Below are 16948 nucleotides of genomic sequence, written 5' to 3' on the forward strand. Positions count from 1 at the left end.
CTGCTGCTGGCGGGGCACTGCCTTCAAAGCTGGGCACCTGGCCAACAGCCGCCACTCTCTGGCTGCTCAGCTCTGAAGGCAGTGCAGAGGTAAAGGTGGCAATACTACAACCCCCTCTAAAATAACCTTGCAAGCCCCCTGCAACACCCTTTTGGGTCAGGATCCCCAATTTGAGAAATGCTGGTCTCCTCTATGAAATCTGTATAGTATAGGGTAAAAAGCACACAAGACCAGATTTCACAGTCCGTGACGCATTTTTCATGGCCGTGAATTTGGTACGGCCCTATATATAGGCGTAATGAATTTCAAACCTATTATTGTAATAAATATATTGCAGATGTTCTCTTAACATATAGCACCACATTTACCTCTGAACAATTCTTGACAAGTTCAAGACTGATGCTGCAAGAAAATACAAATTAAGAAACAGTCAAAAGTTGTTTAAAAGTCCACTTTTTTTTTTATGAAAGTCTGGCGGCAATATTTACATCTCAGCACCCCCAGTGAGAACATTTTAGTGATCAATTCATCAGAAAAGTAGTTACACAGAGTACATATGCACCCAACATAATGATTGAATCTACAAGCTCGAGTTCAGAACAAGAGCTCACTTCAACATCTTGTCCAGATATTCTTTTGCTTCCATATGGCCCTGAACTATAGGACCAAAGTAACGGCTTTGCAGCAAGGGGAACAAAAATGTGCCTAACAAGCTCTGGGTTTGGGGGTGTTTTTCTAATAATGGGTCAATATCCTATTCAAATAAGTAGAATGTTCACACTTTCATGTAGAGCTGAAACAAATAAAAGGGAGACCAGATCGGAGAGCTGTGCATGAGCCCTGCAGCTGTGCTGACGGGATCATCTACAAGCTAGTGAATGCTGCTATTTTCTGGGAAGTGGTCAGAAGGACAGAAGACCTCTCTTCCCCTTTTCCCCTGGCAGCAGTGCCTATGGACTTAAAAAAAACATGGGCTGAGATTTTTTCAGAGCCAACTAGGGTGTTCAGCCACACAATTTGCATTCAAATTATGGGAAGTAGTGTGGCTAGATGCCTTAGTGAGCTTTGAAAATTTCAATCACTTAATTTGTCTACTATTGCAGTCAACCAAAATCAGCTTCCAGTTACATACACATACCAATTACCAAGGCTAATGAAGGCATAAGAGGGTAGAGTACTGCAGGGGTTCTCAACCCTTTTTCCTTCTGAGGTCCCCGCAACATGCCATAAAAATTCCATGGCCCACCTGTGCCACAACAGTTTTTCTGCACATACAGATTAAAAGCCAGGGCCAGCACTAGGGGGTAGCAAGCAGAGGAATGGCCTGAAGCCCGACACAACAGGCAGCCCTGCGAAGCTAAGTTGCTCAGGCTCCCGCTTCAGCCCTGGGTGGCAGGGATTGGGCTTCAACTTTCTGGGCCCCCCGGGCCCCAACAAGTCTAATGCTGGCCCTGCTCTTTGGTTTATTTTGGTGGACCCCCTGAAACCTGCTCAGGGTTCCCCAGGAGGGCCCAGACCCCGCTTGAGAACTGCTGGCGTACTGTACTCTAAGCAATTATCCTCACAAATCCAGGCTGTTTACACACATTGTAAAGCCCTGTGTTATCTGGAGTGTCTCATATTTTAAAATCAAATAGTAACATAGCAACTCTGAATCGTGACCCAACCACAGAGCTTAGATGGAAAAGAAAGCCCAAGGTAAATACTGGAAAGATAAGATAGCTGAAGATATTCAGAAGGGCAATATAAGAGCGGCTAAGGAAGTTCTGTCACATGTGAGGTTTTAGTTAAACACCTTGGCCAAAAAAAAAAAAAAGGCTCAGATTTATTTATATAATAAATAAAAATAATACCACCACCACCTGTAGGGTGCCTTGTTCTTGGCAGATGAACCCACCATCAGTAAGGCACAGTGTATCCAAATATGCTCCAAGAGGTTAGATAAGCATTCGTCTTAACTTTTACTACTCCTACCTTCCACAGCTTCTTACAGTCACGTATATTATATTCTAATTCTTATGTGAGAGTCCTTTCCTGATCTGTAGCCTAATCACTTCCTAACATATAATTCCCTCCCCTTCCCAAACAACAACATGGACACTGATCAGTTCAGCATATTAAACCCACCAAAAAAAAAAAAACACCTTAAACCACTCATCAGCCATTACTTTCTAGGCATCTGTCTTGGAAAAGATTTGGGTCAGCCTGATTCTGCAGTACCCAGGGACAAGCATTGCTATTACGAAGACGTCCGAGGTGTTCAGAACTCATTACATGTATTGTTCCTCAATAACGTGAGCACCAGCCATCCTAAAAATAGGAAACATACTAATTCAAGAAATTACACACCCAACACAAGGGGTATGTTTACACTACAGCGGAACAGCTATAGCACTGTAGCCGTAGCGTAGATACTTCCAACATCGGATTTTTCCATCAATATAGGTATTCCACCTCTCCAAGAGGTGGTAACTAGGTTAACAGAAGACTTCTTCCATCAAACCATCCATAGCTACACAAAGAGTTAGGCAAACCTAACTACTTTGCAGATGGTGTGAAATGTTTCATAGCCCTGAATGATGTAGCTGGGTCAATCTAATATTTAGATGTAGGCCAGGCCTTAAAAGGATACCTCAGGATCTATTTAAGACCCAAGAGTGGAGATTTATACAGAACAGCTACTGAAAGTAAGATGCAAAGATAAGGAAAAATAAATGACACTTTCTGCATGGCTAAAACCATTGAAAATAACTTTATAAATTCTGTCACATTTTTGATTTGTACATCGTTCCCTCTCATTCCTCAAGCTTGTTATTGAAAATTCACAATCTTTGCTCTTTGTTTTCTCTGAAAGGCAGCTTAGTAAAACGCAAAAACAGCCATTGGCACATTATTTACAAAATTGCAACATAATCTGCCCCCCTTCAAAAAAATGAAGATTCTCATTAACAAGATACTTCAACAGAATGTAAATAAATGCCACATCTTGAGCCGTGTTTTCTGAAGACAATTTATAAAGGTTAGCTCACTTTTGCAACTCCTGAACAACTGAGAGCGAGTCAAAGTTTCACTCACCATCGAGCAGGCTAAAAATACCACATTTCAAGTATTAAATCAACGTATGAGAAGTTTTTAAAGACAATCCATAGTTTGATAAATAACGCAATGGAAACAGTATCTCTCTTTATGTACTGAATATAAAAATGGTGTCCAGTTTTAAACTGTTAGCAAGACAGGTGCACAGACCAAAAATGTGATCAAAGTAAACCCTAAAAACTGTCGCAACTTGAGAGCCCCCAAAGTTTAATATTTTCGAAGTCTCCGCTGAACTATGCTGCTGATTTGGGGGCATTTGATTTCTGTCGTTTGGATCTACAACTGTAGTTCATGCAAGACAAGAAATTCTATTCCCACGTGGAAAACAATTCAAGCTTCCTTCGGCAGACAAATCCTATTACATCCAGCTTCTTTATGTCTTCTTTTCAATGAGATGCAACTGCAGGCTATTTATTCCCTCCAGAATAACGTCCTTGGCCAGAATAACCCCAATTTGTCTCATGATGGGTCTTACTTCAATTCTCCATTTCGTGCAGTTCTTCTTCAGTGTCTGTCTTCTTGTGTTTCCTCATATGTTTGTATTTCTCAACATATGCCTTTACCAAATTGGCCACCTTCATGGGATTGATTTCTCCACTTTTGCTATGACAAATCTACAGGACAAAAAACCAGGTCATTCAGTTAATAAATATTATTACAAGTGTCCAGAAGGGTGAGAAACAGGTGTCAAACTACCACTTGTACTTCAGACTCGCTTTCCCAATTATGCATTCATTGTGTAATATGAAAGACTAGCTGATAAAAAGCATAAAAAATTAACATGTGAGCAGACAGCATATAGTACTGTGTGCACTCCAAGTCTATCCTTTAGCTGGCTTTAGTGGTAACTCAAACAACAGAACAAAGATGTCAGTCTAAGCTTGCTCCACAGAAAGGGCTCCTCTGAGGTTTTCCCTGGAGGATTTCTGTCACTGGAGTATGATTCTCATCATTTCAGAAAGACTTTGACTCCTCTTTTGTACCTACAATGAAGCTTATTGGACATAATGTCAAAGTGGCTTGGCAAAAATCTCTGCATGTCTATGCAGAATTCAAAATCCTGACTCAGAGTGACCCAAAATAAAAAAAACACAAAAAGCTACATTTAAAAGAACATTTTACAGTTGCAAAGTCAAATGCTCAAAAGTTAGGAAATGCCAGAATTCAGGTTGCCTGTGCAACCTCAATTCAGCCCCCTTGTGTTTATGCATTTGATAAGGTCTTTAAGTCCATGATCCATATATTATATGTTCCACAGGCCTCCTGCCTCATTCAGGGAGCAGGATGGATCTGCTCTAGCAATGAATCAGGGTTGTGCAGTGAAGCAGCCTGTTGTCTGAAGGATCCCCAGCTTAAATGTTTGCAGAAGTTGGAATGTGTGCAATGAAGGAGTCAGGAGATTGAAGGAAGAGGAAGGACAGTCTCATGGTTAAGGCAGTTGAATGCTACCTTAGAGAACTGGATTCCATCCCTGCCTTTGCCACAGAGTTTCTCAGTAACGCTGAACAAGTTACTTAAACCAAACTTTTCACAGGTGATCTATAATTATGTGTTCCTTAATTTCAGAGTAGCTGACTTGCAGAAGTGCTGAGCATGAAGTCAATAGGGGCTGTGATTTGAATGTATGAAGTGCTATATAAGGCTAAGAACTCTGAAAAAAAATCAGCTCCTTGGTTTCTCAGATTGGGCACTCAAAATAGTGGATTCTTTTGGCTTCTCGTGCCTCAGTTGCCTATCTGCAAAATGGGGATAATACCACTCACCACTACCCAGAGGTATTATGAAGATAATATTTGTGAAGCACTTGGATACTATTGTAACGAACGCCATTAAAGCCCATGAGGAAATTAATAATTGTGTCTTGAAAGAAGAATTTGATTAGTGAGCAACAAATAAGTTTTAAAGCCCCACACAGAACAGTAAGCATATTAAAAGCTGCTCAAGAACTGAGCACTGTGCTGCATGTTCATGTAATTAAAGGCTGCATCATAATGAATCCACACAAAAGGGATGAATTAAGGTTGCATAAGCAATCTAAATTCCGGCATTTCCTAACTGAGTACTTGACTTTCCAACCTTAATGTTTTTTTAAAAAAATAGTCTGTGTGTAATTTCCTAGGTTTTGCAACAAAGCAAATTCAAAGTATAGAAATTCAATTACGTGGTATCATGTACACACTCCCATGGGTCAACAGCAAGTTTAAAACCTTCACATCAACTGCACAGACCTAATAGACGACCTGATAGTAGTAAGTTGTCACTCTCTATGGGGACCAGCACTTAGACTAGGATGAGACACATACTGTGCCAGTAGGATTCACTGATATTTGCTGACAGCAGAGAGATGGCGAGACTCAGGAATCTCTGATTCTATTCCAGAATCTGGAGGTGAGTATCATCTAGTAGGCAGACTATTTTGCCTGTTTCCCTGCAAGCCTGATCCCTTCTGCCCTGTGCCAGTCCAGTTTCTTACATATCCCTGGCTCCCTATTCCAGTACCGTTCGCCTTTTCCCCCCCAAATCTACAGTTCCACTCATCAGTCCCCAGTCTCCTTGCCCTATCGGTCCTAGTAACAGTCTCCAAACTCCCTAACTCTCAATCTCTCCCACACACTGCCAGTCTCTCCCTCTCCCAGTTCCCTCCTTCCAGTTTCGCATCCACTCTCTCCCGCTTCCTCCTCACTGACTCCCACTCACAGTCAGTCATTCTCATTCAATTTCAGCCTCCTTTTACATCTCTCATCCCTGGCCCCTTGCCCAGCTTAGCCAGCCCAGTCTCCTCATCCAGTATCAATGGTCCAACCCCAACTCTTGTTCTCCACCCCTCCATTTCCCTCATTAGCTCCTAGTTCTAGTCTCCCTCCCGCTGGTTTCAAAACTGTCTCCTTGCCCAACCAGTCTCAGCCTACCCTCCCCAGCAGCTCCCAATCTCAGCTCCCAATCTCAGACCCCAACCATTCCCTCCCAGTCTCAGACTCCAAGCCTGAATCTAACCTTGCTCTCCCCCAGTCCAGTTTTTATTCGCTCTGTATTTGAATCAGACGCTTCCTCCAAGTTACATAGATGCCAGCACGGAGGAGTCACTGAGAGTGCAGAAGAGACAGGCTCCCTGCTCTCACTGCCAATGCCCTGCCCACCCCAGAGCAGTTGGGAGCAACCATTTCAAGGAAAGTCTGACTTTGCCCCGGAACACTGGGCTGGAGGGAGCATGCTCAGCCACTCCGTGGGGATGGTGCATGTGCAGCCTGGTCAGCACTAAGAGAGGCTGAGAGAGGCTCAAATTAGCTCAGTGACGTTAGATTCTTTTTCCATTTTAGAAGCTAAAACAAAAGTCGTCCAAGTATGCACGAACTGCGATTTTTCAAAGGCTTACAACTTGGGCAGATTTTCAGGGGGATGGCAAAAGGCACATCCTTGATGCAAAGGCGACCTCCTGCCAAATTTCAAGTCCTTGCTGCAAAGCTTGGGGACATGAGCTGTTCCAAGAAAAGATCACAGAATTTAGCAGGAGAAAAACCAACGTATACTTCCCTAACTCATTCTTGGAAACGAGACTCTCTTGGCTGAAATTTTCCAAAGAAAATTCAGCCTGAGGCAGACTCCCAACATGGAAAATCTCAGCCCAACTAGTTAAAGCTTGGCAAAGTTATTCGGACTCGAAAAACAGGGTATTAAAATAGGAAGTGTCATAGAACTTTAATAATAGGTGATTCTATCAGCCCTGCCTAAAACACCTAGTACTTATGTCAAAGCTTTGAAAGATCCCATGCAGAGTTCTAGAATCTGCCACTCTGTTACAGCATGCAACTACAAGAGCTTATAAATGTAATCCAAACTTTGACACCTAACTATCCGCAGTTCCCCTTCTGTTTTAAAAGTCAACGTTTCCTTTTTTTTTTTTCTTTCTTTTTTTACCTTTTGTACGGCTTTTCGGAGAATATCTTTATATTCCTCCTTGGTAATCTCCCTCTTCTGGTAAAAGGGCTTAATGGCAAGTTTCACTTCTTCCACAGCCCTCTCCTGCATGTGGAGTTTCTTCATATACTACAAAGCACAAATGAAGAATGAGTAACCCAAGATTATCTGTAAGCAGCCTCCTGAGTCCAGCCCTATTAAAAAAGTCAGCTGACAAAGTGAAGATTTATTTCAAGACTTAGAGTTACAAGTGAAGTGAAACCCACTTATAGTGAACTAGAATGGAAGTCACACGTTGTGCAAACTACAATTACTGCTCCAGTGAACCCCTGCTCAGTGCTAAATTACTCTGAGAAAAATGAGGGTTCTACTGTATTTTGACAGTCATTCCTCAATTCAATTGGTTTTTGTTTTTTTGGACTAACCTCCCCTAATCCAGGGGCCTTGAATGTGAAGCATCCATCCATTGATTAAAAAAAAAAAAAAAAAAAAAAGTACCTAAAAGGCTCTGAGATTGTTTATGAAGGCAAATCGTAGCTGGGAAGAGAATACTTCAACTTCAAATAGCTCTAACATTACACAGAAAAGATGGGTAGTAGAGAGGTCTCCAAGATAAAATATTACAAATCACATCAAAAGCAGCTTACAGTTCTTCTGTTGTAACTGAATTCACACTACATAAAAATTGCGGCTCAGTCACGGATTTTCAGTGTTAGTAAGCCATTTTTTTAATGGACTCAGCAGTAAATATAGTAAAAGTGATTTTTAGGACTTGCACATCGGTGTTAATAACTATTACAGGCCCAAAGATAGATAGTGAATATAATCAAGAAACCCAACTCAGCATCAAGGCAGTGGCAGTGGATATAATGTAGGTAGGACAAGTAGTAATGAACTTAATCTACAGCAAAGGAAATTAGGTTATGTTAGATAGTTATCCTTATTATTAGAAACTTTTTCCTGCTAAGTACTAAAATATGTTACTGAAAGAGGCTGTGGAATTTATGTCATTGGAGGTTTTTAAGAACAAGTGAGAAACTACCTGTGAGGAATGGTCTAGGTATAATTTTGTCCTCCTCAGCAAAGAGGGATGGACTAGATAACTTCCTGAAGTCCACTCCAGCCCTACATTTCTATGATTCTCTAACTAAAGGATCTAGACTTCGGCTGTACCCAAATTATGTCCATTTCAAAACAGAAGAGAATGAATTCAGGTATTTATACAAGTTTGAATATTCTGGCTTTCAGGAATTTGGCATTTGGTAGTAGGTCAAGCATCCCAAATGTTTTAAATTGCACTCAAACCCCCTCGCAGAGAAACTGATGCCGACAAATCAAAGCAAGAAACTGATGCAGTCCTAGTCAGTTTCACTGTGATGGGCAGAGGAGAGGGGTAGGTGGCTATGCAGAAAAGAGCCTCACCTCCTCTTTCTAAGAGCATTCAGCTACAGCAGAGGTCTGCTACTGTGGTCTAGCAGAAGCTGCAGAGTGAAACTAATTACGGCAGAGACCGAGGAAGGGGTCTGACACAAAAAAGTTGTCACACAGAGGAAGACCCAGATAAACCAAAGATGAGCTTGGTCCAGTGTTCCACAGGTAGCACAGTGATCCAAAGCAAAGTTAGTCACTCTGTGGCAGTATGGACAGTGAAGTCACATAGCATGAAATAATATTTGTGATCCTAAAGCAAGTTAAACAAAACAGAACATCTCATTCATCTCTAATTTCTAATTATAGTGATAAGCCACGGAAGTGTTGCTCATGATTTATGACAACACACAAATGCCTCAGTGGGATTGGCACAGCCTGAGTACACAACTCTAGATATATGTTAATATCAGGGCTTTCACTCACTTCTTCATTTTTTGTTTTATCCAGAGGAGGTTTAGGTGCTTTGATTTTCTCTTCCACGTCTCCAACCGAAGCAGTCTGATTTCCTGGTTCAGAAGCCGTAGCCAGGCTGTCTGGCTCTGGAGTCAAACTCTGTCCTGCCACACAGCCAAGCAGAGGAAGACTCCCCTGCATTATGAACTGAACTGTGGGCTGACTGACTGGTGCATAGGGTGGCAGACTTGAGGGCAGAGGTGGTGTCAAAGGTATGTTTTGACTGTATACCTGTGAAATAGAGACACTCTTTGGCAAATGCTTCTTGATATCACAGTGCAGAAAAGCAGAGTTTAGGGAATTTAAAAGCAGCTTTTACCTACTGAAACAGAGAAGTGACTTACTGCTAAACATTTCTTTAAGTCAAAAGGATTGGGGTTTCCATGCCACAGCAAGACTTCTGTGCTCCAGCAGCCAGCACTACTCCTACTCAACTTCTCACAGGGTGGGCAGCACAGATGGACAAGCATAAATAGTATGAACCGTGGCCAGAAAGCTGGGTTTTACAGCACGACAATTTGTTCCCCAAAAGCAAGATTTAGGGGGTGCAAATAAATGCTGGAAAGCAGAAGTTATAAGTATATTGCAAAGTAAAGGAATGAACTTTGATTTTTAAATATAAGTGTGAGGACGGTTTGAAGAAATAAGCAGTTACTGGATTGCTGAAGCGCATGGGCTGTATGGAATGTACTACACGCAGAGGAAGGGGCGGGGCACAACGAGGTCACGGATGAGGTGGAATGGCCTTCCATGACACTTCGCTTCTGGAGTGGGAACCAACCTGAGAAGAATCTAGATCAGGAAACATAGGCTCAGGAATCATATAATTGGTTGGAGGAGGCTCATTTAACTGCACCTGATTTAATGTTTGGCTCAAGTCCTCTGCTTTCCAGGCCCCTTCCTTTGCTCTCTGAAGTTTGTAAAACGGCACCCCTAAAATTCCCAAGAAAAAAAGCATTTAAGAACAGTGATAAACCCAATACATCACAAGTACAAAGTGAGCTGTAAGAAAAGCAAAAATCTAGCAATGTGACTGGCTAAGAAAGAATTCTGTGCAGTGACCAATTTTATATTTCACAAATTCTGCTAAGTGAGGATTTTCAGATGCAAAAAGAAAATCTGATTACACACACTAGCCCACATTTTCAAAAGTAACTAGCGATTTTGGGTGACCAGCTTGAAACACCTGAATTTTAGAGGTTGCTCATCACTTCTTGAAAATCATGCCCCATTAAGATGTTTGTGATGCAGTTCTCCTCTGTAAGAGGTTTAACAGCCTCACAGGGACGGCCCTATGTTCACATTGTCTCAATGATTTCCATATCACATGTGCTAAGTGAAAAGATGGATTTTTCTCCTAGTCTTGCAAACTCAACCTGGGCTCCGAGTCCAGCTGGATTCCTTCCATCACAATCATACCCAGCACCGAGGCATCGCAGGACAAAGAAGGTCTGTGGCTACACCTGAACAATCTCAGTGCCTTTCAATTATGAGCCAAGAGAAACTTGTGCAAGCTTATTGTTTTACTGGGTTTGAACAAGTATAACTGATTGGAACTTGTCAAATAATTCAGTTGATGCACAAGGAGGAACAAAATCCAGTTACATCTATCTTAGCTGTGTTAGCTCTGCAGGGCTAACAAGAGTGAAGAGCTGGTCACTTTAGACCATGAGAGACCTGGTCTGCACCTAAAAATTAGATTGACCCAGCTACATCACACAGGGCTGTGAAAAATTTCACACCCTGTGTGATGTAATTAATCTAACCCTACCCCCACACCTCCCAAGTAGATGCAGCCAGGATGATGGAAGAATTCTTCTGACTACCTAGCTACTGCCTCTCAAGAGGGTGGGTTTACTACAGCAATGGAAAAATCCCTTCTATAGCTGCAGCAACTATCTATGCCGTGTAGTTGCAGCTGTGCTGCTTGTAGGGTAGACACATACAGTTATGACAATGACTTTTCTTCAGAGTTTCACTTCAGAAGTGAAAGACAGCTTTCTATTTCACTGACAGTCCCTTACAGACAACATACTCAGTGCATTACGATTATGGATATGATTTTGTCACAGTAAAATTACGCAAAATTCACAGAGAAGTCATAGTAAAAATGTACAAAATCATGGTATGGTCATGGTGGGGCTGAAGCCCGAGCTGAAGCAGTCAAAGAGATCTGCTGAAGTCACGGAATCTGTGATCAAATTATATCCTTAGTTATGACTTTTTATTTTTGGGCAAAAACAAACAAACTTACTTGGTGTTTTTTCAGCAGACAATGCATCACTTTCTTCCTCTTGCAAATTCCATGTAACCCTTTTCACAAGTGTTTTAGCTTTCAACACAGGACATTGAGGTACTGCCTCCGGCTCAGGCTTATTTACATCATTGGCTTTTTTATCTAATACAGGGCACTCATCATTAGCATCTTTCACACACACTGCAACTTTATTTTCAGATAAGCTTTGGGTTGGTGTTGCCTCACTTTCATCCTGCACAATAACTTCCTTCTCTTGAGGTGATTCTATTAGAGATGGACACTCTTCAACATCTGCTATTTTAGTTGCCGTCTCCTCCAGGTTCACACTATTTTGGCTACTAACCACAGCTGAATCAGTCCCATCTATTAATTCCTTCTCAAGGGAAGCATCTATACTGTCATGTGAAGCAAGAAAACTTGTGTTCTCTGGCAGCGGGAGGGCAGCTTCATTTGTAAATTCCTCAGAGATCTGCTCCATCTCTGCACTTTCTTGAGCATTTTCATGTTGTATAGCAGTCTCTCTCAGAGTCTCCTTTTCAGGTATGATGGCTGATTGGAGGTTTAAGGAAATGTCTTCTGGCACTGGCTCTTCCAGCTCTTGTTTCAAAGAATGACAATGTACAAAAACACTGGATACATTCTCATCTGACGATCTCTGATCCTTCTCTGGAGGAGAAAGCGAAGACCCCTCTTTTGGCTTGTGCTTTCTTTCCTTGGAGCGTGATCTAGATCGTGGCCTTTTCCCCCTAGATTTAGTGCTTTTGTGCTCCTTGGACCTCGATACAGAGGGTGACCTAGATCTCCATTTTCTCCTTTCCCGTGACCTGGATCTTGATCTCTCTCTCCCCCTTGGCCTTGAGCTACCATCTTTTTTATCATATCTCTCATAGCTTTTGTCTCTCCTGTGCTTCCGCCTTTTAGTTCTCTCAGTGCTATTTGATCGGGAACGCTCTCTTCCTCTTGACCGAGAGCCAGATCGCCTTTTCTTTTTTCGGCTTTCATAAAACTCAAAAGAAGAACTGTCAGGACTCCCTGAGCGTGACCTGGATTTCTTTCTGTCCCTGGACCAGGAACCTTTTGCTTTTTTGTCTTTCGTTTTATCCTTTGCTTTCTTTTTTTTCGATCGTTCATGACTACTGGAACGATCACTAGACGACCTCCTGTTCTTGGATTTCAATTTGTGCATTTTGCTGTAGTCCTCTTCAGCTGACCAAGAGGCGGACCTGGAGCTTCTTTCCTTCGAGCGTGTTCTCGACCTGGACCTTGATGGGATTCTCTTATGTTCTTTGAGGACTGCCTTTTTTCTTTTCAATTTTTTCCGGCTTCGGGAGCTGGAGTTTGACCGGGATCGGGAATGTGACTCTCTCTCCATTTGTTCTCTTTTATGGATTTTTTCTTGCCCATCATTACTAGAGTGGCTATCTGACTCCAGCTTCACATTAGCTCTAGCTAGGTCTTCTGCATCAAAGAACACTCTAGGACTTTCTCTACTTTCTTCTTCTAAATACTCCAGGTTAGAAGTTCGTTTGACTGCAGATGAAGTACAGGGCCTGCTTTGAGATTCTTCCTCATCCATTTTCTCTTGTTCAGTATCGGAGATCTGTTCCACAATCCTCCCCTCTATTGTCACATCATCATGAGACTCTGTGTTACTTGATGGAACATCAGATGATTCAGCACCCGATCCAAAGATATTTTCTAATGTGTAAGGGGTAAAACGACGCACAGTTTGAAATGTTTGAATTCTGGGACTTTCAATCGAAATGGTTCTGGTGATGTTTGTTAGCGGCACTCCTGAGACAAGCCTTTCAGGACTGCTGTTTGTTGAACTTGAATCTGAGCCTGTTGGATCAAAGGGATCGTATAATATTTCGCTTTTGATCTGCTTTGGTTTTTTAATTGAGAAGAGAGGGGAAGGATTCTCTTTCTGTTGCACTTTGTTGTCTACAGGGCGGAAGGTATTACAAAACCCAGGATTAGACAGTCTGCTGGAATGCCCTGCATTTCCAGGGATATTAATCTTAAAGCTCTCAAAAGAAGAGCTTACACCTTTACTCCTTGATGACCCCAACAATGTTGTACTTCCATAGACACTTGTATTTGTGGAAAAAGAGCCTCCACTTGTGTGTGTCTGTTGTTGAGATTCCTTGGTATTTGACTTGTTGCTTTCCATCTTGCTCCCTTTTCCTGACTGATTAGTGCTCCCTTTGCCAGTCAGCTGGGTTATACAGGAATTGGGGATGTCACAGCTTTGGTTCCCTGAAGGTTCTGATTCTGAATGCCTGCTGACGATTTCCTTTTTAATCTTTGGTATCCTGGGAAGCTCAGAGATATCAATCCTCTTGGGAGCTGCTGGTTTTAGCAGCTGTCTCACAGCTACACTTTTTGAACTCAAATTAGAGTTACTGTTGAAGGGTTTCAAAGATGTGGAGCGAGAGGGCACTGCATGTTTAGAATCCCCATTAAATCTAGGCATTTCATCTGATTTTAGACCAGGTCTGCTCGGATTTGCCACACTGAGAGTCTGAACAGATCTAGGAGTCATTGAATATTCTAATCTAACAGCTGCTCTTCCAGTGGTCTGCGTGGGGTTCACTGCCTTCTTGAACCTGCTTAACGAGGATGATGTTGAAAATAAGCTTGATGAGGTGGGTCTGGTGTGAGGATTCAGCCCCAATGAAACTGAAGGTTCTGCACTGGAGCTGCTTGCTGTGGTCCCTGAGTGCAATGTACTTGGTTGAAGATTTTCTCCTGATCCATCTTCCACTCTCAAGTCACTAAGTGAGTTTCTCTGCAGTGACGGAACTAAAACATACAAAAGAAAAAGAATCTTTTCAACATTTACTCTTTTTACTCCAAAATTAAAGGAGCATTAACTCTGTACCAGTCTTAATCTTCCATTTTTGCCTGTGGAAGCATCCTTGGCAACAGCAAGCCACCACGCCCGGTACCATTTTAGTAAATGCTCAAGGCTTATGTTGGACAATGGTGTCTTTATGGCAACCAAATATCACTAGTAGAGTAGCAAGTGCATTTGGAAACACCAAAGTGCCATATAATAAGACTGCTTCTAATCTTTTAGCTAGAGACTGATTAACATACGTGGAGGACAGTGATATGTGGGGAATTAAAGGATAATTAGTTTTAAGAATTATGTTTAAGATTTCAATATGAACAGATATTTTCCAAGATAAGAATGATTAAGTCAGGAGAGTGAATGTACCTGAATATATGAATATAGCACCTACTCTACCAAGTATTTAATTTAATTTTCTTGCCCAGCTCCTCATCGCTGTACTTTGAGCTGTCTGTTCATAACATTCACCATGTATTTCACAAATAAGAAGGCAGTAAGCATGTGAAATTTCAGGAAAATTGGGTTTTAAGTTCTCTTTGCTTCATCCAATTCACTGAGAGTTGTGGCAAATGACAAAACAGCTACAGCAAAGTACTTACATATACGGCCCTACCAAATTCACGGTCATGAAAAACATGTCATGGACTGTGAAATATGGCCTTGTGTGTGCTTTTATCCCATACTATATAGATTTCACATGAGGAGACCAGTATTTTTCAAATTGGAAGTTCTGACCCAAACAGGAATTGTAGGGGCGGAAGGGGTTTGCAAGGTTATTTTAGAGGAGTCACAGTATTGTCATCCTTACGTCTGCACTGCCTTCAGAGCTGGGCAGCCAGAGAGCAGTGGCTGTTGGCTGGGTATCCAGTTTTGAAAGCAGTGCCCTGCCAGCAGCAGCACAGAAGTAAGGCTGGTAATACCATACCATGCCACCCATACTCCTGTGCTGCTGCCCTCAGAGCTAGACGGCCAGAGAGTGGCAGCTGCTTACTGAGGGCCCAGCTCTGTAGGCAGCCGTGCATGAGTAAGGGACAATACTGTACCATACCATCCTTACTTCTTGGCTGCTGCTGGCAGCGGCTCTGCCTTCAGAGTTGGACTCCCAGCCAGCAGCCACCACTCTCCAGCAATGAAGGTAGCACCACAATCAACAGCAGCACAGAAGTAAGGGTAGCAGTACCATAACACCCCCTACAACAACCTTGCGATACCTCCCCTTCTCCCCCCCAAACACACACACACACCGCTCCTTTTTGGGTCAGGATTCTTACAATTACAACACTGTGAAATTTCAGATTTAAATAGCTGAAATCATTAAATTTATGACTATTCAATTCCTATGACCATGAAATCGAGCAAAATAGACTGAATTTGGTAGGGCCCTGCTTACACAGGTGACAACCACCACCTCCCATTAAACCAGTTATTCCAATGACCTTATCACTATGCAATTAAAACAGAAGCATGGATATATATGTCAAAAACTCTAGTCAGTACCTACTGCTCTGATCCCATAAACATTTATTTATATACTCAAAGTTAAGCACATATGTAGTTTTTGCAGGATAGAGACCGATATGACTAAATATCAAACAGTTAATTAAGAACTGAGAAGCCAAACCCTCACCTGCCCTCTTTGCTGTTAGTGAACCATCTCTGTTGATGACTACATCAGACCCACTCATCATGAGGAGGCTCTGTCCAGACAGAATACTTCCCAACAGGTCAGGCGCAGGGGGAGCTTCAGTTTCTTGATCAGGAATCAAGACAGGCACACTTCTCCTGCATGTTACAGAAGGGTTACATTTTCCTTCCCTTTACAGTGCTCTCAGACTATACAAATGGATTATATTACAATGAAACTAAGATCAGCTATCAGGGGCATGCAAAAGACTGGTGTGCTCAGCCAGTACAGTTCCCTTTATAAGAGTGAGCTTCACAAAAGGCATTCAGCTTCTGCCTCCCTCTGCTGAGAGGTGGTCAAAATACCTACTCTCTGGATTGGTGCCATATAATGGCAAAGTGAGTGGTTATATCAGACACCTGCATGAGATCAGAATTAAAGCCAAATGCCTTCAGCCACCACAGTGAACACCTGAAATAACAATACTTGGGAGTGTCACTCAGTTGTTTGACAAGCTACACATTTTTTAATAACCATAATGTGTCATTCAGACGTTTACTATAAGCATATCTCCCATCATAGCTGGTCTGGTCTATCTCGACCTTTCCTCCCCATTCCAGCAGTACTACCAGTTTACTTCTCAGCAGACCTAAAATTACTATCGCAAAGAATTTACTTAAGTTATCTTAGTGGTTTATGGGCACCTATTGTAAAGGAACCGGAGTGCATGATAATATGACTCTTGGATTTAATTTAAGGGCTCAACTATAGACAATACTAGGCCCTCTCCCTGCATTACCTAACCATTAGGGAAATTACTTACCTATACTTTGTCTCCTCTGGAGACATCATTTTACTGGATGCCTACACTCTTAGGTCTTGTTTCTAAAACTTCCATAACTCTCAAGTATTATTGGCTCACTGAGGCACCCGTAGGCATATCTGAAGGACAGACCAAGTGCCAATACCTCAGTGCCTTTTGGGGCACTCTACATCAGTTCATGATGAGCACAAAGCAAACAACAGTCCAACCTTTAAAGTATTATTTATGCCAGAAATATATGCCTGTATGACAGAACTACCACACAGTATAAAAATGTTTGCCTCCCAGCTCTGATGGCAAGATGAGCAGTAATCCAGTCAAGTGATGTCTTCTGATAATAAGAAACGTAGGGTAGTGGTGGTTGGAGACTCTCTGCTGAGGGGGACGGAGACACGCATCTGTCGCCCTGACTGTTCATCCCGGGAGGTATGCTGCCTGCCAGGGGCCCGTATCCGAGATGTTACAGAGGCATTGTCGAGGATTATCCGGCCT

The 16948-nt window shown here is 42.2% G+C and overlaps 1 protein-coding gene across 3 annotated transcripts in view; it reads right to left on the reverse strand.

The window, feature by feature from the left end:
- Positions 1-2733: 2733 nt before the first annotated feature.
- PHRF1 (PHD and ring finger domains 1) overlaps positions 2734-16948 on the reverse strand; it is a 48294-nt gene continuing 34079 nt past the window's right edge. For 2 of the 3 annotated variants that reach the window (XM_030560692.1, XM_030560694.1), the window contains 6 exons: positions 15637-15791; positions 11150-13957; positions 9677-9828; positions 8866-9126; positions 7012-7140; positions 2734-3710 (listed from right to left, as the gene is read on the reverse strand). In XM_030560692.1, the coding sequence (XP_030416552.1) occupies positions 3573-3710; positions 7012-7140; positions 8866-9126; positions 9677-9828; positions 11150-13957; positions 15637-15791 (3643 nt within the window). In that variant the 3' untranslated portion in view covers positions 2734-3572. The remainder of the gene's footprint in view (positions 3711-7011; positions 7141-8865; positions 9127-9676; positions 9829-11149; positions 13958-15636; positions 15792-16948) is intronic. The other variant, XM_030560693.1, reaches the window with a different exon arrangement.

This window comes from Gopherus evgoodei, chromosome 4 (assembly GCF_007399415.2).
Source record: "Gopherus evgoodei ecotype Sinaloan lineage chromosome 4, rGopEvg1_v1.p, whole genome shotgun sequence".
Taxonomy (NCBI): domain Eukaryota; kingdom Metazoa; phylum Chordata; order Testudines; family Testudinidae; genus Gopherus; species Gopherus evgoodei.